Raw genomic sequence first — 22,392 nt, 5'->3', positions numbered from 1 at the left:
TTGAATGAAATTTGAAAGAAATATTTGAAAGAAATTTGAAAGAAACTCACAAGATTACATTTCCCAAAAGCCATCATAACAGCAGTTCTAGAAGAAGCACTTGACACTGGTATACTAGACAAAGTAAGAATATGGAGGCAAAATGTATCAACTTGTTCTTTTGTTGCTTCAATTGCTGCAGATTTAATAGCAATTAAGACAGCATCTTTAACTGCACGCTAAAAAAATTAAAAGTTAAATTTAGTAAACAAAGAATTTAAACACACTGCTAATAAAACATTAAAAACGGTTCCTTTAAAAAATCAAGCCTATTAAACATAGTTATTAAACTTTAATGATTCAACCACAATTTTTACAAACTGACAAATATAATTTACAGAGTAAAAAATATTTTTTTATTAGAATTAGAAAAAATTTAACAATGATGTCATTATTCAGTTAGATTCTATTTTATGCATTTTTATTATCCCGTGACAATTAGTTTTAGCAGTAACACCAATTAGTAGTGACATCATTGACAATAGTTTCAGCAGTGACATCAATGATAACAGTTATAGCAGTGACATCAATGACAGTTTAATAATAATAATCAGAGTTTATCTTATCTTAATATAATAATCTATAAAAATCTACGAGGTATATATAAGTCAACCTAGAATGTTTTCATAATCATCAAAGCAATAGAAAAAAGTTTTTCAAATACATTTAAAGAACATACTTTGTAAAAATTACAAAAACTTTTTAAAATCTAATAATTGACATTAACAAAAAAACTCCTTGTAATGCCCCAACTTGGGTGTAAATCTTTTTTTTTTTTATATATTTTATGTTAATTCACCTACCCAAGTTCGAGAAGGCCACTATAGTCAAGGACACTATTTTAACTGTAGTTACAACCCTCTCTCAACTATATAACTAAGATACATGAATCTAGACAAACAAGGCTGGTGCGTGGAAAAACAAGTTGAGCATGGTATTTTAGAGACATGGTAGGGATCAAACTCGGAACTTCTTGCTTATGAAGCAAGCGCTTTACCATTACACCACTACACAACAATCAGTTTATAAAGAATCTAAAAATTTTTTTCATCTAGTTTTTTCCTTGAACATCAGTTCTTTGGAATTTGCTCCCTTTTCTTGTTTTCCTGATTCATATAATTTGCAGTCTTTAGAATTGTCTGTTAATTGTTACCTTGCTTTATAAACTTCTTTTCTCTTTTCTCCTATAGTAACTTCCAAGGAACCACTAATAGTGGTTCCTTGCAGCCTTCTCAGAAGTGAAAAAGTTTCATGCTTGTGTATATAACAATACAGTTCATGCTTGTGTATATAATGATACAGTTCATGCTTGTGTATATAACGATACATTTCATGCTTGTGTATATAAAGATACAGTTCATGCTTGTGTAAAAAATTAAGATAAGTCATCATGACTTCATTTATATAAATTAATGGCAGGGTTGGGGTCAGATATCTCCTCTGTGAAAGAAATAATTTAAAATGTCGAAAAAAAATCAGTTTCTAAAATTACAGTGCCTAATCATTAAAGATAATTTTAGAAGAAGTTGTATAATGTATAAAAAACCAATCAAACCACAAAGGGTGTTGCGTTATTTTTGTGTCAAATGTGATGTTGTATTATGTGTTGTGCTTTGCCTTAAGAAGTATTAAACTGCATTATGGTATTGATTTTTACGCTGCATTACAATATTGATTTTAGGCAGGTTATAAATTCAGCAATTTATAATAAATTTAGTTATGTTTTTTATGTAATTATTTTTTGATTACTTTTATTTGCTCTACTTAATACTTGTAATTTTGAAAAATTATTCCAATGCTGGTGCTATTGTGCACCAAAATTAGGTGACAGTTAAGGGGTTAATAATATAATATTTGTTAAACTGAGTGTTTTAGTAAACTAAAATATTTTGGCGAATTACATTTCCTTATGACAATGTGATGTGAGTTTATAATTGCCTACTAGAACAAATCCAATAATATTCAAAATAAAAAGTGCATTAAAAAGATAAAGTGCATAAATGCATTTTGGTTAAAAACAAAAACCCATCATTGGAAAAACCAAAACTTGATTTAGGATCGTAAAAGCAAAAGAGAAAAACAAAATAAAAAATAAAAATCAGCCTTTAAAAACTTTGAAAAGAACTTCTTATCATCTTTTAATTGTTTTAATTTTAATAAATATTGTTTTTATTTTCAAAACATTACTAATAATAGACATGATTCCATACCAAAAATTATCTTTATACATAAGGGTTTTTTTTTTTTCATTACACCATACATTGTTATAACCACCCTGTCAGTACATAAACTTTCACCATTTGTTCAATAATAGGGCGCTAACCTAATGCAGGCCACAGGATTAAGCACTTAGTCAGCCGATTTTGTAGAATGTGAAATAGCAATAGCCAACCGTAAGAGTCATTGGGTACTCTGGTACCTGTCTAATGCATAATCATGTGAGTATTGGATGCCCTCATTAATGCAACATAACATAATATATTGTCATTATATAACATAAATTGTTATATTGCGATTTATGATTCTAAAGTTAAAAAATGAATTAAATCAGTATTAAACATATAAAATGATGGTTACCTGTTTAATGAGTAGCATTATTAAACTTGTTTAATAATGCTACCCGCGTAGTAACCAATGTGCAGGTACCCGGATACCTGGGAGCCCATCAACAGCCTTAGCTAAGACTGATGAAAAAATAAGCCAAATTCAAAACAAATGTTCCCTTGGTTATTCACTGGGGCAGAAAACTGATGCAAAAATTGGCAACTAATCTCACATTGTTAAACTCCTAATCATATTCTGTGGTTCATATTTTTACAAGTTGAAATTTGTAAAATGTAAATTATAAAGTAAGAAACAAAAACTTGTCAAAACATATAAAATAAAAACCATCAACATATATGAGGAGTCTGACTATATTTATTTAATCTTAAAAACCACAAAAGTAGAACTTTAAAGAATAAGTTTTTATTTTAATATTGTTATATTTTTTTACTTTATTTTACTTATTATATTTTATATTTTTTATATTTTTGCATTTAGGTGTTTAAGTTGTTAAAGTATATATATATATATATATATATATATATATATATATATATATATATATATATATATATATATAATAAATAAATATATATATATATATATATATATATAAATAAAACTTATATATATATATATATATATATATATATATATATATATATATATATATATATATATATATATATATATATATATGTTTTAAAAATTTGTATACATTTTCAAAACACGCTGAAAAATCATCTAGACTTAACTATGAAGAAACTTGAAAAAAAATTTATCATAAAAGAAGCAAATAAATCTTCGTAAAAAAAAAAAAATAACTTAACTAAAAACTAAAACAAAAAAAACTAAAATTTAACTAAAATAAATAATAAACTATAACGATTATCGATTATCTAAATTACGTTGGGAATAAATAACTTTTATATATAAATATCATTTATCTTAACAAATGTTTTTATAATATAATATTATTGGAAACCCTTTTTAAATAAAGTAAAATCTAAAAAGACTCGAAATCACACTCCTTCCTGGCCAAGCCTGTTTATATATACTCTTTTATGACTATGAGTTATGCTTTATTATTATACAATTATTATTAATACAAAACAGCCCTAAATATCAATATATATATATATATATATATATATATATATATATATATATATATATATATATATATATATATATATATATATATGTATGTATGTATGCATATATGTATGTATATATGTATATATATATGTATATATTTATATATATATTATCAATATATATATATATTGATAGTATATATATATATATATATATAAATATATATATATATATATATAAACAACTTTAAAAAGTATTTTACACAATAGAGTGCTCAATGTTCTTAAAAGAACAGAGCAACTATATATTAGTAGAAAATCACTTAACTAAATTTTTTTCCATTTGACACTGTGTTTCATCAACAAAGATTCATCAGAAAAATTTCTGATGAATCTTTTTTGATGAAACACAGTGTTAAATGGAAAAAAATTTAGTTAAGTGATTTTCTACTAATATATATATATATATATATATATATATATATATATATATATATATATATATATATATATATATATATACATATATATATATATATATATATATATATATATATATATATATGTATATATATATATATATATATATATATATATATATATATATATATATATGTATATATATATATATTTTTTTTTGTTATTTACCTCCTCAAGGCCATGAAGGTCACTACAGATGAGGAGGCTACTCAATAGTGGTTATAACCCTCTCTCAACTCTATAACTCCGAAAGACGAACCTCGACGAACAAGGCCGCTGCCCGGAGAAACAAGTTGAGCGCGGTACTACCAGGGACGTTGTGGGGATCGAACTCGGAACCTCTCGCTTCTGAAGCGAGCGCTTTACCACTACACCACTAACGCATATATATATATACGTAGTTGAGACTAATTCTGTTTTCTCCACAAATTGAACACTTTTAATTTTTTTTCTATTTATAATTAACTAAATATACCAATTTAAAATTTTTTTAAATTATATTAGAAGATAATAAAAAAATAAGTAGATTTAATAAATGCTTCACTGCCATTTTTGTTAAATTAGAACAAAAAATAAAGGTGAGGCTAACTCTATTTTCTCTGCTGTATGTATGTAGGCATATGTGTGTATATAAAAGTGAAAATGTTTGTTTTTAGGTTGTCATTTTTTACATAAATAAATTTTTTTTTTCTGCCTACATAGTTTTTGACGTTTGACATTGTAGTGGTTTCGTTTACTGTTTTTGTCGTTGTTGCTATATTTTATTCAAAACCTGGTTTTTTGATTGGTTAACAACATTCGATCTAGATATCTATGAGAGCGTTAAACTTTGTATGGTTTTGTTGTTTTTATAATTCATATATATTTCAAGTACCAATTTTAGTGACGTAATTATAAGTTTTATCTAACATCAATTATCGAATTGATAGTGTAGTTGAGTATTTTGTGGTTTTCTAATGGAATAATTTTATATTATTATTTATATTTCAGTCTGTTGTTTTTTGTGATTTTTGTTAAAAATTTTTATTTATATTTTATTCTATACATTCATTTTATATAATTCACATCTCTCACTACCCATATTATTTCTTCAAAAATATTAGTGCTTTACAAAGTTGGGTGAAGTTAGGGTTTTGGCTGTTTGTAATGAAGTCCTTTTTTACTGTAGTATGGAGAAGGCGTAAATCCCGGTGTAAAGCATAAATGGCGATGATGTTTATCTGACAGGATAAACTAGGTATTGACTGCACTATTTGTGTTCAGAGAGTAGTAATATTCAAGTTATAAGAATCATTTTAAAATTAATTTTGAATATTAAAATTGTTTTGTTTACTTTTAGTAGTGTTCAATGTGGATTTCAAGAATGAGATATAGGTATAATTTCAATTTCACTTTATGGATATTTTTTATAAAAAAGCTAATAACCAAATTTAGTAAGGATATTTAACATACAAAATAAATTTGACATGAAACTCTAGTGTGCAAAGTAAACAGGGAGGGAGGTCATAATAAATAAGGTGAAGTGAGAAAAATTTTTTAAAAATATGAATTTGGGTAGATTAGAAAAAATTCACAATTGATAAATTGGCGTTTCTTTGGCACCTGACAATAGTTGTGCATGAAAGGGGATGTGGTTGTGAGACTGCTTAGGGGATGGGGCAGAAATTTACACAAAAAAATTTCACCAAAGGAGAAATAAATCTTAGATCCGCCCCTGTATCTATGCATTTATATATTTGTTTTAAAGTACGTTAAACATTTATATTAATGAAAATTTATGTTTACTTATGTGTCCTGTTTTGTTTTAGGTATACTTTAACAATAATATTACTGTTGACTATGATTGTGAATAAGCTTTTTCTTCTTAAAGTAAATCTTTGTTTATTCTGAACATCTGTTCATTTTTCCTTGATTTTGTTAGTTATCCTGCCTTATCCTCCTAATCCTTGTTAGTTTTTTCAATAGAAATGTTTCGTAATTCTCTGTGGGCTTTCATTGCTCAGTCTAGTTCAAGCACCGCAGATTACCTGCATCAAATATAACAAAAATGTTTAAGGCAAGCCGATTAGTATAGAAAACAAGCAGCAATACTATGCTTTAAGAAGAATATGCTGTTAGAAAAATTGCAGAAAAATTAAATATGACGAAACCAAAGTTTAGTTACACAATTTGTTGATATGAAAAAACTGAAAGACTGCAAGACAGAAATTGACCAAGTCATTTTTGTATAACAACAAATACTGATGACCAATGAATTAAAGTCATCAGTTAACGCAATCAATTGTTAACTGCTCCAGAAATATAGTTATTTTTAACCTGGTCTAGTAAAAAAAGTGTCTGTTAGTACAATCAAATGACGACTACAAGAAGCAACTTTGCATGATCTTGTTACTGTTTAAAAATCATATTTGCAACTAGGTAATAGACAAAAGAGATTGCAATGAGCAAAATTCCACAAAAATTGGACAATGGATGATTGGAAACAAGTACTCCAGACAGATGAATCAAAATATGAAGTTTTCGGCAATAAGAGAAGAGTTTTTGTTAGAAGATCTGATGTAAAAAATGTCAAGTTAATGTCTCGTTCCAACAATAAAGCATGGTGGGGGCTTTGTAATAGTTTAAGGTTGTTTTTTTCTGGATGGAGTGGGAGATTTGCATAAAATTGTTGGCTTTATGAGAAAAGAACATTACAGAGATAATTTGCAAACTTTGATTTGATTAATCAACAAAATTTTATTCTGATGCACTAAAATAACACTAAACATACTTCATTACTATGTAAAAATTATGCAGAATTAAAAAAGAATGAAAATTTGTTTTGTGTTATGATGTAGCTACCTCAAAGTCCAGACCTCAACCCTATTGAGTTATTATGGGATGAACTGAATAGAAAAGTATGAATTGAATGTCCAACATCAAAAACCCAATTATGGAACATTCTAGAAAAAGAAAGGAATACTATTCACATAACAACAAAAAATTAATTAAAAGAATGCCAAGAGTAGTAATGGCAGTGATGAAAGTAAAATGTGTGTTTTATATATATATATATATATATATATATATATATATATATATATATATATATATATATATATATATATATATATATATATATATATATATATACATACATATCACTTTACTTAACTCTGGATGTAAGTAATACCTTAACAAAGATTTATAAACATTTACTGCAATTTATAATTGACTAATTACTGCTATATATAATTACTATTATTACAATTTATCATGTAAACAAACAAGTCTTGTATAAGACTTGTATAATGTTTAAACATTGTATTATAGTGTTAAACTGAATATTATTACTATATATATTGAACTTTAAGTATTTAATTAAATGTATAGAATTATTAAAAAAAAATTATTAAATATAATTATTAAATTAAATGTATAGAATTATATAATTAAAATCATAACTATGTTAAAAATAAAAATAAGAATAGTTAAAAGACATTTAATAAATTTTACATCAAAATTATCTACTATAACATAAAAATTATGTCCACAAAATAATACCATTTTTAATGTTGTATTTTCAAAAGCTTTGCCAGGATTAGCTTTATCATAATAATGAGCATTCAAACAAAGTGTCATTCTTGGTAACTCCCTTTGTAATGTAACCTCAATCTCTTCTTTCACAGTTGGCATTCTAAGTGATGAAGCAGCTACAATATCAGTTGGACTACAGCAATCCTATTTAAAAAAAAAACATTTTATAGTAAATGTAATAAAGTCAATGCATACAAACACACACACACACACACACACACACACACACACACACACACACACACACACACACACACACACACACACACACACACACAATAATAGAAAAATTGTAATGGGTCAAACTGCCTGATAGATTTAACAAATTATAATAGACTTAGCAGTTTTTAATTTTTAAAATCTATTAATATTATAGTAAACTTTAGCATAAATTATATGGTAAAAAATAAAACAAAGTTTCCTAACATAAAAATCCCATATAACATAAATATGTAACAACCTAAATAACTACTTATGTTAATGTTTTATTTTTAAGTTTTAATATCAATAAATTGAAAAAAGTTGAATTGTGTTGTAATGGATTAAAATTGATTGAAATTGAAAAATGTGAAAATTAAAAAAAAATCAAAATAAATCTAAAATAAAAAAAATTGCTGAAGCTTTGAAACTTTTTTTTTTTAATTTAAAACAATATTGAAATTACACTTAACTACAATCTTTTTTGCTATGAAATAATTTTAAACAATAAGTAATATTTTTAAACAATAAGAAATAATAGATTTTCTTTGTAATATTCTTCACTTATGGATATAAATGTTTGTATGTTCATGTTCGTTGGGTAAAAATGTTTGCAAAATCATATTCATGGTTCATTCATGGATTAATATATATATTATATTTGGTCTATATTTATATTCAAAATTATGCAGTTCATCAACATTTGTATTTTGGTGTGCATTAACGTTTATGTTTTGGTGTTCATTAAACATTTATTTTGGTGTTCATCAACGCTTGAGTTTTGATGTTCATCAACATTTGTGTTCTTGTGTTCAGCAACGTTTGTGTTTTGGTGTTCATCAAGGCTTGTGTATTGGTGTTCATCAAGGCTTGTGTTTTGGTGTTAAAGGGTTGAGAGAGAGAACTGGTTTTGAATTGGAGGGTACAACAATTTAAAAAAAAAGAAGAGAGAAACCTACTTGATTGTAGTGCCTGTAGTATTCTTTTATAATAAAAATGTAAAAACATTTAGTATAATAATTATCTAGTAGACATGATCAAAGTTACTTGCTTATCATAATCAAAATTTTTTAGCAAACTTACTAAATTGTTAGCAAACTGCCCTCGCAAAAGTTGATTAGACATTTTCCTGATCATTTTCATTAAAAAAAGTTAATACTTGCAGATGTTGTTTCCAACAGGTTTGGTTTAACAACAGTTCAGAGTAAAAATATATAACCATATATAATTATACAAACATTGATTATATAAACATATTTTAATTGAACATTTAAAAAAAAATTGTTCAAATATTTACTATAGATTGCTGGCCCTACATTATAACGTAAGTATTCTGCATGAGCTATATGCCTTTTTGAACTAAAATATTTTATAGTTCTATGGCTGTACTTTTAGTGATTAAGCCTTTATTAAAATGTTTATAATAATTAAAAAATAAATAAATTAATGAAAAAATAATAATGCCTTTTATATGCTTTTATAGATTGATTGTATTTTATATTTTATTATATTTTATGTTAATCATATATTATGTAGATTATATGTTAGCCTTTGCTAAATGTGATAAATGTGAATGAGTGAAAAAATTTGTTGGGAAAATTTTGATCTTGATATTTTAATTCTATCCTTTTCTTTTAATACTTTTTTTTAACTTCATCAATTGCTTAATAAAAAAACTTCATCAATTGCTTAATAAAAAAACTTCATCAATTGTTTAATAAAAAACTTCATCAATTGCTTAATAAAAAACTTCATCAATTGCTTAATAAAAAACTTCATCAATTGCTTAATAAAAAACTTCATCAATTGCTTAATAAAAAACTTCATCAATTGCTTAATAAAAAAACTTCATCAATTGCTTAATAAAAAAACTTCATCAATTGCTTAATAAAAAAACTTCATCAATTGCTTAATAAAAAAACTTCATCAATTGCTTAATAAATAAACTTCATCAATTGCTTAATAAAAAACTTCATCAATTGCTTAATAAAAAAACTTCATCAATTACTTAATAAAAAACTTCATCAATTGCTTAATAAAAAAACTTCATCAATTGCTTAATAAAAAAACTTCATCAATTGCTTAATAAAAAAACTTCATCAATTGCTTTATAAAAAACTTCATCAATTGCTTAATAAAAAAACTTCAACAATTGCTTAATAAAAAAACTTCATCAATTGCTTAATAAAAAAACTACATCAATTGCTTAATAAAAAACTTCGTCAATTGCTTAATAAAAAAATAATTTAAAAGAATTACTCTTTTTTCATTAAATTCTTATTTTATTAAATAAACTTTGAAAAGTAATATTTACATAATAATAAAACAAAACAATGATAATAAATATAAAGGCGATGTAATTTATACAATTTATTTATTATTTAAAAAAAAATTAAAATATTTTTGTGATAATGGCAATAAAGCACTTCCTTTATAAGTGATAAGTCCATCATATTTCTGGTAGTAACTTTATAAGTGAGAGCTATGGTCCATCATACTTCTAGTAAAAACTTGCTTAACTTGTTTCTTTAGGCAGCTGCTTTGTTCATCAAGGTTTTTGTTTCAGAATTAAATGATTTTTTTAACACAAACAAAACTGAACTGTTTAATGCCAATAATCATCACAATATTGTTGATATTCATTTATTGAAAAATAATCATTACAATATTGTTGATATTTATTTATTGAGAAATAGCAACTCATCTATACTTACTCAGTCCTCTACTTTGTGTCTTTTTGGATTATCTTTCACTACTGACCTCTTGCGGAAACCATATACACAGACCATTGCAAACCTAGCATATTCTGAGGTTGCCTGCCCTAATTGCTAAGCTTGAGCCTGTATCCCATTGTCATAAGGTAGCATCTCTACCTCATCTCTCTCCAAACACTACCACAGATGCTGCTTAAACAAGCTATTTAACAAAATATAACAAGTATATAACCAGTTTCATCAACCAAAACTCAATCTCACAAGACTTTCAGTTAAGTTTTTTTCATCATCTTTATACTGAAACTGTTCTTTCATGCCCAAATAAATATTATTCTAGCTTTATTCCTTGAATTTGAGTGCTTTGGAATTAGCTCTTATCTTTTTTTCTGATCGAAATTATAGAATTTACAGAATTGATAGAATTTACTTGTTTACTGTTAACTCCAAACTTAATTAGTTGTTGCTTGCAATCTTGTTGGAAATAAACTTTTAAAAACATTGTTGAGAGAAAATTGTAAAAAAAATAAAGTTGTAACAAGAATTAAAAACTTTATACAATAAAGCTCAATTAATACAAATTTAGCTTGACAAAAAAGTGCTCTGATGACACAAAAATAAAGTTGACTGTAGGAAACATTTTCTCGTAACAAGATTGCTTGACAATGACTATAATTCAGGTCCTGTAAATATTTGTCATAACACAAAAGGTTATTTCGACAGCATGGAATGAACTATCATATTTGAAACAAATGAAGTTCATGAGATGAAAAAATTTAGAAGTTAATAAAAATAAAATAATTGCTACAAAAAACTCAAAATATTTGAAAATTTATTATCATTGTTATTATTATCATTATTGTTATTATTGTTATTATTATTATTATTATTATTATTGTTATTATTATTATTATTATTATTATTATTATTATTATTATTATTATTATTATTATTGTTATTATTATTATTACAATAGCTGTAAACATAAGATTCGGCTGGAAAAACACTTCACTATAAACAACCAGCTAAAAACTTACTCCAATTTTTTTTTTTTCACCAGTAATTTTGTCTACTTTTAATAGAGTACACAGTAGAATAAAAAATTGCATGCTCAGCATGTAACTTTTAATTCTACTGTGCACTTGGTATTCTACTGCCTTGGCTTTAGGGAAGTGAATTTGTAAAAAATAAATCTGATTTTATAATCTCTTTGTTTCTTTACTTTTTAAGCATTTTTAGGCAAACAATAAGACAATTTTTGAACAATGTTAATACAATGTAAGCAATGTGATTAAACTTAACAATTATTAATAAAATCATGTAAAAATTTTTCTTAAAAAAATACCTGAAGCACTTTATTCAATTCTTCAGAATCAATGGAAAATGAAACAGGAATTTCAACTTCGCAAACACCATGTTTAAACAATCTGTCAACATATTGCTAGTAAAACAAACATTTATATATTTATCTAAAAACTAAATAAAAGCAAAAGTAGGCTAAAAAGTAGTAATTTCTAACACAATAAAACAGCAAAAGTCTGCCTTAACTATCCTTTTTATTTAAAAATTTACATCAATACCTGAAAAAAACCAGTTCAAAATTTTGATATTATTACTTCCCCCAAGCCTTTCAAATATAGTCATTTTTGGACCATATTTTTTTAATTAAAAGGAGTCTTGGGGAGGCACAATAGTGGTTCTGACCGCATGAATGAAAATAACCTGTTTGAAAAAACAAAAAATTCTGGTTTTTCGAGGCTAATTTTTTTCTTAAGTTAGTTTTAGCACTAATGTCCCACATTTAAAGGGGTAGTCAATTGAAATTCAAAAATTTCCGCAAAAGCAAGTACCCTAATATATATACACATATATATATATGGTTCTTTTTTTGAAATATATCCATACATTTTGATCTGATTTAATTTAAAACAGAAGATTGAAAGCCCAATACCCAAATATTTGAGGGCTACCATTTTAGAGTTGGGTTGTTTAATTTAAGGCTCAAATAATAGTAATATTCTTTAAAAAAGCCATCATTCGTTACCAATATGAAAGTAAAAATGAAGTTTGCTGCATAACTGAAAATGACCTGTTTAAATAACAAAAAATCTTGATTTTACAAGAATACAAACTTTTCTACCAGTGAGATGTAGGTCACATATTTCTTCAACTTTTTTTTTTGATATTGAAAAAGTTTTTAGTATATATGAAAAATTTAATTGGATTTGATATCAGGATTTATTAACTCTTTTGATTGGAAAATTGGTTAGATTTAGTCAAAAATTGCAAAAAATGTAACTTCAAAGAACCAACAAACAAAAATAAAAAATATGACAATGTATATATATGTATGACAGTCTGTCAATGACAGACTGTCATACATATATCACCTCTTCACCATTCATTACCCAATTCCTAATCCTGACCAACCCTAAAGTTTTCACAAATATATATAATACAAGACCTGACCAAGAAAAATCAGACCTTACTTTTAGGTTAAATAATATTTTGTTGATATTGATATTCTATGTAGAGCTTTCTCATCAAAAAAACAGTAACGATGAGTTTTAACTCATCTGGATTAGGTAAGCCTAGCTTATTCTGATTACTAGTTATAAATAAGTTTTAAATAAGCAATAAAAAGAATGCTATTGATAAAATTTAAGAAAATAATTTAAATATTCTTCAGGTTATGATAGCAGTTTTGTCTCTTTTAAAAGCTGCTGTTAAACCACTAATATCTTAAGCCTGGCTTATTTAGGTTACTAGTTATAAATAAGTTTTAAATAAGCAATAAAAAGAATGCTATTGATAAAATTCAAGAAAATAATTTTAAATATTCTTCAGGGTTAAACCACTAATATCTTTTATTTTTAGGTTTTATTTATTATCAAAACAAACTATAACCTTAGTTTTTTTTAATGTCAAAACAAACTAAAATTTTGTTTTTTTCTATCATCAAAACAATAATCTTGGTTTTATCATTAAAAATAGTGTCTAAAATAAAAAATAATATGGAAGTAATATGAATAAAATAATAAACAACATGAACTTATTCAAACATTTTTATTAAATGGCCGACTTAAGTTAGTATATATAAAAAATGTAAAAATTAAAGAAAAATATAAAAAAAGCCAAAAGAAGCTTCAATATTTAAATCTTAAACTTACCTGAATAAGAGTGCTGATTCTAAAATTAAGCTTTTTTCTACATGATTCTGATAAATCTTCTCCATGCTGCCATGATAATATCTGAGCAATTTCTTCGTTTGTTAAACCAAAACCTTGTCTTAATGGTTTGTTAGCCTAATAGAAAATAAGAAAACAATTTAACATATAACAGATTTAAAAAATCACATAAAAATATTTATTAGCTTAAAAATGATTAGTTCACCCCAACTCTCCAACTCTTTTAATTCTTTGCTCCTAATCCCTCTTCTGATCCAACAGCTGATCCAAAGGTATCTTCAAGATAACAAAACTTAGGAATATCTCTATTTTTGCGCCACTATTTGGTTACCTTTCTTGAATTTTTTTATTCAACAAAAGTATATTTTCTGCACTTAAAATCAACAATATTATAAGCACATCGCATATCACTACATCTTTTGTAAAGGCTTACAAACTATTTCGTAACCTAAACTATTGTTTATAACTAATTACTTAAAAATTGCCTTAAAACTGTAGAGTTTGCTCAACATAATTCCTACACGCTTTACATGATTAATATTTTATTCTCTCTATCATTTTATTTTTACTCTTTCTTAACTTTATAATGAAATTCATTATAAAGTAATTCTCTTGTAATTTTAATTCTTTCCAAAACTGAAATCTTAGCAGTAATTCTTCTTTTGTTTCTGCATTCAAGCATAGATCATCTGCATAAAATAACTACCATAATAAATCTATAGTAAACTCTTTAGAGAGACTTTCCAAAGCAATAATGAAAAGCAAAGAATTAATCACTGAACTGATGAATAAATAACTTTAAAACTATCATTTTCTTCATCTTTTATTTTGAATGCTGATATGGCATATTTATAAATAACCATTATAACTGTTACCACCAGCAGTAGCTGTTACCAGACTTTTCATCAACATCTAAATGCCTCAAACTTCTTTTCTTAGTACTTCATTAAAAGGATTTTTAAGGTCAACTAATGTCAAAAACAGATCTTCTTTGAACTTGCCTCGCAATAAAACTTCCTGATGCAAAACCATGCATATTAATAATAAATAATATGCATGATTTTGCATCAGAAATGCATACTATTGATAAATTCACTTCTTTGTTAAAAAAAAAATTTTAATTTTTATTACCTAATCAAGGAACTCAAGTTAGGGTTTATATTTTGATCCTGCTACTAGTAACATGTAGTTTAGTACAACCTGCTTCATGCCCTGTTTTTTTTTTTTTTCAACTTACTTCCAATAAGGCTGCAAGCAATCACTTTTAAGTTTGGAGTTACTAGAAAATAAAGAACAGTGTTAAATAGCAAGGAATTGGTTGACAGAAGACTTTAGAAGTCTTTCAAAGAGTGTTTGAGTTTGAGTTTCAAAGCATTTAAGTGAGGGGAAAAGATTTAGATAAATAAAAGTTTTTAGAGCATAAAGAGACAGACACAGTAAAAGGATGTTACTTTGCTGAATGACAAGTTAAGTGAGAATGAGTTTTGGTTGACAAAACTAGAGATGATAGCTTGTTTGAGCAGTGACCATGATAGTATTTGTAGAAAAGAGAAAGTGATATTTTTCTTAAGACAATGAGAGACTGGGTCAAGCTTAGCAGATAGAGCAGATCCAACTAGGTTTACAATGTGACAGTTTTTGTACAGGAACGAATAAGAGATTTGCAGAGGTAAAGAAAAGAATCAGGAGTAAATAATAGCACAATAACAAGAAGCAACCTTGACAGATGTTAACTTTGTAATTAATTATACATGGTTTCCATGAGAGGTCAGCAGTCAATGATAATCCTAAAAGACATAAAGAAGAGGACTCAGTGAGAGGGTTGCCATTCATTATTATAGGAATGTTTACAATATTGCAATAGCTATTTGAGTAAATAACTGAGTTTTGTTAGAGTTAAAATTCACAAGCCACTGCAAGCTCCATGCTTTTTAAAAAAAAAGACCAGATTCAAGATTGGCTGCCTGTTCTAAGCAATCAAAAAGAGAAGACTTTTTATCAAAACAGGAGTGTAAAGTTGAATCATTTTCCAGCAAGCAGGAACACAAGATTCTATAAAATATTTATTAAATACTTTAGAGAAAATTGAAGAGAGCTCTGGAGAACACTTTTGTAAGACAATCACATTAATTAAGCCTGGACCACAAGCTGTAGAAGAGTTTAATTAACAAACGACAATGGAAGCTTGAGTGATTTGTATGTCTAACAATGAGTTAACCTGTTTAACTGAAATGGCAGAAAGAGTATGGCTATAAAATTGAAAATTCAAATTAGAAAAGTTCTTCGCAAATGGTAGAATTTGCTTAAAGAGACAAAGACTAGGTTAAAAAAACATTATTTCAATATTTAGTAGTTAGGTCGAACTAAAATAACAACTGCTTCAGGGATAATGAAATTATCCCTGAAGCAGTTGTTATTTTAGCTATTTAAGGAGATAATGAACACTGAATTTTCCTGACATTGGGATATTTGATGGTAAAATTTAAGGGTAAAAAACTTGGGGTATTTAATATCAAAATTTAAGGGTAAAATATTTTAAAATTTATTGGTAGCCATTAATCTTTGTTACAATGTTTAATAAAAGATAATGAACAATAAGATAATTCCTGACATTACACATGGGTTTTATATGAGACACTTTGGTAGTGGTTCAAACTTTTTTATCTCCTAGAGAGAGTACAACTCAAGTTGCTCAAGTTAATGGTTCTGAGGCTGGTAGTTAAGTTTCCTTTACACTTTGGTAGCTCTCAGCAGGGTTGCATGGTTTTAACCAAATGGTTTAAACCATTGGTTTAAACCAATTAAAAAAATGTTGAATTAAACCAATTTTATATTTTTTTAAAAAGATTTGAACTTACAACAGGAAATTAAAACAGGGTTATGTTCACAAATATAACTAATCTTCAATATAGATATTTTTTTTAAAATCCATGATTTTTGTTTTCGTTTTTTCATAGAATAGAGTCCTCAGTGTTCTTATAGAACAGATCAGTAATAAATTGTATTATCACATATTATCCGTTTTCTTCTACAGGATGTTTCTGCTTCAATAGGTTCATCAAGAAGCATTGCTTCCTGATGAACTTATTTCATCAGGAAGTTTTCTTAACAATTTATATATGTATATATATATATATATATATATATATATATATATATATATATATATATATATATATATATATATATATATATATATATATATAACATAATATAATACATGATGCATCACAATATATATATATATATATATATATATATATATATATATATATATATATATATATAAATATATATATAAATATATATATATATAAATATATATATAATATAATATAATACAATGATGCATCACAATATATATATATATATATATATATATATATATATATATATATATATATGTATATACATATATATATATGTATATATATGTATATATATAAATATATATATATATGTATATATATAAATATATATATATATGTATATATATATATATATATATATATATATATATATATATATATATATATATATATATATATATATATATATAGATTTATACGTTTACCAAAAGTATAAGTAGTTCTAACATAACTTATTATATTTTAACTAAATCATATAACAAATGTGATATGATTTGGTTAAAATATACACGAGTGACTGTTCCAGAAAGAAAGGGTGTAGAGCAGTTAGTAAAGCGTGTAGAAAAGAAATGGAAGCTCAAATTCAAAGGATACATGAACATATAAAAAAGTGCAAGCAATCATAACCCCATGAAATTATGGAGTCAATTGAAGATCAACAACTTCTTGAAGGAAATTAAATTACTGCATTGTCATTTTAAGTTTTATACTTTCCCAAAATTGTAAACATATATATCTAAATTACTATCACGTACAGACTAACTTAGAATAATTCAATAAACTGCAATTTCATTTTAAAGGTAATTCACCATCAACATCACAACAACAAATGAAAAGGTCTCAGCCCAATTTAACATCAGCTGATAAATATTTGAAAATTGATAAGTTTTTTACAAGAACAAGCCTCAAAGAGAAAGATTTATTTGATCTGCAACTTCGAAGACTTATATACAGTACAAACTCTAGCTTCAGAACAGTTAAACAAAGAATTTAAAAAATTTATTAATATGCTTCATCCAGGATACACTCTACCTAATAGAACTCAAATTGGAGGAGAAATATTATATAGGGTTTACACAGAAGAAATTAAAAAATGTAATGTATTGAATGGGAAAATTGTAGCCATGTCTTTAGATAGCTGGAGTAATGTACATAATGAACCTATAGTTTGTATCTCTGTAATTACAGATAAAATTACCATTTTAGTAGAAACAATCAACACTTCTGGTCATTCATATACTGGTGAATATCTTACACAATTAGCAAGAGAAGCAATAGAAACAATTCTGTAAGACATAAATTTGGATGTCTAGTAAGCTTTGTGACTGACAATGCAGCCAATATGAAATCAATAAGACAAGTACTGTCATCTGAAAGAGATATTATTGTAACTTATGGGTGTGCTGCTCATATGCTGAATCTTTAGCAAATGATCTTAATATTGAGAATGTGAGCAAGCATGTTACACAAATAATAAAATTGCCACTTCCTATTGAAACTCGCTGGAATTCTGTACATGATTCAATTGAAAATTGAATCATGTACAGAATTCCATTTCATAATGTTTGAAAAAAGTAAAGACTTGGATCCCATGATTGGTAAAAAAGTAAGTGATGAACAGATAAAGCGAAACACAGAAGATTTATTAAAAATATTAAAACCAATTGCAGTAGCTCTAGATAAGTTGCAAAGAGATCAAACAAAAATAAGTGATACTATTGAAATTTTTAAAGATTTGTTGAACAGTTTATCATTTATATCAAATGAACAAAAAAAAAAAAATTGAATCTTCAGACTGTCAGTGATGCTCATTTCCTGGCAAACACACTAGATCCTAGATATTTTGGATCTAATCTTTCTGAAAATGAAAATGAAGCTGCCATGAATTTGGCAGAAAGAGTTTCAGAATTTGTTACCAATAATATTTAAATTAAAAGCCAAACCTGCTCCATTTGATAAAAGCTATTTGTATAGTGAATCTGTTTTAAAAAATGTATCACCAATAGAATGGTGGAAATCTCTAAAAATTGTGGATTGTAACATAGTGGATATCAAAGGTTTATTAAATGCACCAGCTTCTAGCACTGGAATCGACCTTGTTCATTCTAAGTTAAGAAACCAATTGGGGGAAGAAAAAGCAGCCAAGCATGTATTTATATATAGAACATTAAATAATGATGTATTGAATAATTTTGATGAAATATAACAGTAATATTGATAAAGAATATAGTTTACTTAAATAAAATGCAGGGTAAAAATATATGAAATCATCCAGACCATGACACCCTTACGTCTCAGAATTTGTTTATTTTTACACCACTTGCAGTCCATATCAAAAAAATAATAACTGCGAAAATTTTAGTTAAAAATACCAATGGGTTCCAGAGATATCGTCACTTGAAATAATGCTGACTCAGCATTTTAGTGATTTTCTGAAATGACTACAAAGCAACTTTGACATACAGTATCTTCATAATGGCTTGGGGAAATTTCCTAAAATTTGGTACTCTAATAGATTTTAACTTGAGAAATCCAAAAATAGCACCCTCATGACTCGATTATCTCAAGAAATGCCTCATTTGTCCAATTTTGTTCAAAATTATTGACTTGTAAATTAGTGATTTTTGGAGGTAAAATAAAGACTGTGGCCCAAAATCCCGAGTAAAAAGTTTAATTGTATATCATTATTTCATCTTAGGTCTACTGAAAAAAATTAGATTCATCAATTGTCTCTCTAATACGTGATCAAAATTTGCATTTAAAAATGGTGTCTTTTTAGAAAAATTTAAATTTTGTAACAAAAGCAATTAAAATATTTTTTAAAACATTTATTTGAATAAAACATCAAATAGTGTCATTTATTGACTAGTTTAGGACATTTATAGTCATGGGCCAAGGGAGATACCCTCCCCTCCCACGGGAGGCCCCTACGCCCCTCCCCCAATCTCCCTAGATTTTTTTTTTTTTTTTTTTTTTTTTTTCATAAAATGAGTAAATAATGCAAAAACATACAATTTAATTTTAATTTTGAAAAAAAAAAATTTTCATTATTTCAAATTGGTGACTTAAAACCTCCTTTTATATAAAAAACAAACATAAGTTTTGTTTTGTTCTTTTTAAAGGTTTTTTACTTTGTTTGTATTTTCTTAAAGAATTACTTTTAATTTTATAGTTTTTATATTATTTTGTTAGGTAATAAATAATAAAAATAATTAATATAGAGAAATGTGACATTGGAAAAAGTCTTAACATTCATTGCCACAAAACTGGATTTTCAAGAAAACAAGGTTTTGTTCAATTTAAAGATCTTCCTTGTGAAAAACAAGAAGAAATAATATGGCGAGCAAATTTAAAGGAAAAATATAGTTCAATAAGAATTATATGTTGTTATCATGAGCAATTCTATGGAAAATATTTTGAGAGAAAAATTACAAAGTGTTGCAATCCTTTTGGAACACACAAGGAAAGTAAAAAAATTGCTATAAAAGGTAATCTTACCTTATTTACAACAGAATTGATATGGAAACTAAAAGAAAACAATTTATTATTTATAAAATGTTTGAGAATTTCAGTTATTTTAACCATGTAAAACTAAATTTGTTTTTTAGGTAATATAAAGATTTCCATAGACATGGCAAACTATTTGCAAAAAAATAAAGTTTATGTAACCCCAGGTTGGAAATTCTGCAGTAAATGTTACAAAAAAGCAATAGAAACTGATGAAGATTTAAATTCACAGGAGGAATGGGAATCCAAAAGTGAGAAAAAAAATAAGTTAGATACCACTATAGAATTGCTTGGATTTTCACCAGTCAAACTAAAAAGTCAAAACACAGCAAATTGCCTGTAGCAAAACAAAAGTTTGAGAACACTATTGACAGAGTTGCAAAAATGGTCTCATTATCATATAATATTAAAGAACACTATTGACAGAGTTGCAAAAATGGTCTCATTATCATATAATATTAAAGAAACTTTTTTAACAACAGAAATAAAAAGCCCCATTTTAAACAACAACATTAACAATGACCATGATCTAGACATTTTAATGTATGAAATAAAAAATAAAATTTCAGAGACTGACTCTTATTGCCATAAGGTGCAAATGTTAACACTCGCACCAAAATCATGGACACGTAAAAAGATATCAAGCTACTTTGAAGTGTCTGAGTATCTTGTTCGAACAGCAAGAAAAGTTAAAAATGAGAATGGAATTCTATCATTACCCAGAAAAAAAACTGGAAACCCACTTTCACCAGAAACAGTTAATTTAGTGATTAACTTTTATCAAAGTGATGAATTTTCAAGAATGATGCCAGGAAAAAAAGATTATGTAAGTATTAAGAAAAACCAACATGTTCAAAAAAGATTATTGCTACTCAATCTTAATGAATTACATGTTGCATTTAAAAAAGACTACCCTAACGTCAAAGTCAGTTTGTCAAAATTTTGTACTCTTAAACCTAAATGGTGTATTACAACTAATGCGTCAGGTACCCACAATGTATGTGTTAGCATACATCACCAAAATACAAAATTTCTCATTGATGCCATTAGGTGGAATAAAAGTTATAAAGATTTCATGGCATTGATTGTTTGCTCTCTTGAAAATGCAGAATGTATGTTGCATCGATGTAACCAATGCCCTGATATTGAAGTGTTAAAAAGTTTTTTAGTGCAGGAGTTTATGGACCATGAGCATGAAGAAGATGTAGTATTTAAGCAATGGCAGAGTACCGACCGTACAACACTACTTTCACAGTCATTCCCACTAGGTGAATTTAATGACTTATTATGTGACAGCATTGACAACCTTACCACTCATTCATATATTGCAAAAACACAAAGTAGATACTTAAAAAACTGTAAAGAAAATCTTAACCAAAACGATTGCTTAGTTTTAGGAGATTTTGCTGAAAACTATCAATATGTTGTTCAGGATGAGGTTCAAAGTTATCACTGGAGCAAAAGTCAATGCTCACTTTATACAATTGTACTTTATTTTATAGAGAACAAACTTCTCAAACATAAATCTTTTTGTTACCTTTCAGAAGATGTTGATCATGACACAGGATTTATTTACAAGACTCAGGAAGATATAACTAGATATATCAAAGAAAATCTACCTGATGTATCAAGTGTGAAATACTTTTCCGATGGTTGTGCAGCACAATTTAAAAATTTTATTAATCTTTGTCATCACAGTAAAGACTTTGATTTAAATGCTGAATGGGTATTTTTTGCTACCAGTCATGGTAAATCCCCCTGTGATGGTATTGGTGGGACTGTTAAAAGAGTAGTATGTCAAGAAAGTCTAAAACAAATAACTACTGGGCAGATTTTAGATGTTAATTTAATGTACTCCTTTTGTAAAGCCAAGATAAATGGAATTTATTTTAAGTTATTTTCA

The 22,392-nt window shown here is 26.3% G+C and overlaps 1 protein-coding gene across 2 annotated transcripts in view; it reads right to left on the bottom strand.

Annotated features, from left to right (window-relative positions):
- The window catches only part of LOC136072012 (uncharacterized), a 91,249-nt gene that overhangs the window by 52,302 nt on the left and 16,555 nt on the right, over positions 1 to 22,392 (bottom strand). The window contains exons 4-7 of one of the 2 annotated variants that reach the window (XM_065819859.1): positions 13,816 to 13,950; positions 11,991 to 12,086; positions 7,704 to 7,880; positions 51 to 218 (exon numbers count right to left, since the gene is read on the bottom strand). In XM_065819859.1, the coding sequence (XP_065675931.1) occupies positions 51 to 218; positions 7,704 to 7,880; positions 11,991 to 12,086; positions 13,816 to 13,950 (576 nt within the window). The remainder of the gene's footprint in view (positions 1 to 50; positions 219 to 7,703; positions 7,881 to 11,990; positions 12,087 to 13,815; positions 13,951 to 22,392) is intronic. The other variant, XM_065819860.1, reaches the window with a different exon arrangement.

The sequence above is a fragment of the Hydra vulgaris genome, chromosome 15, assembly GCF_038396675.1.
Source record: "Hydra vulgaris chromosome 15, alternate assembly HydraT2T_AEP".
NCBI lineage: Eukaryota > Metazoa > Cnidaria > Hydrozoa > Anthoathecata > Hydridae > Hydra > Hydra vulgaris.
The sequence above is the reverse complement of the archived record's forward strand: the minus strand, read 5'-3'. Positions and strand labels throughout refer to the sequence as shown.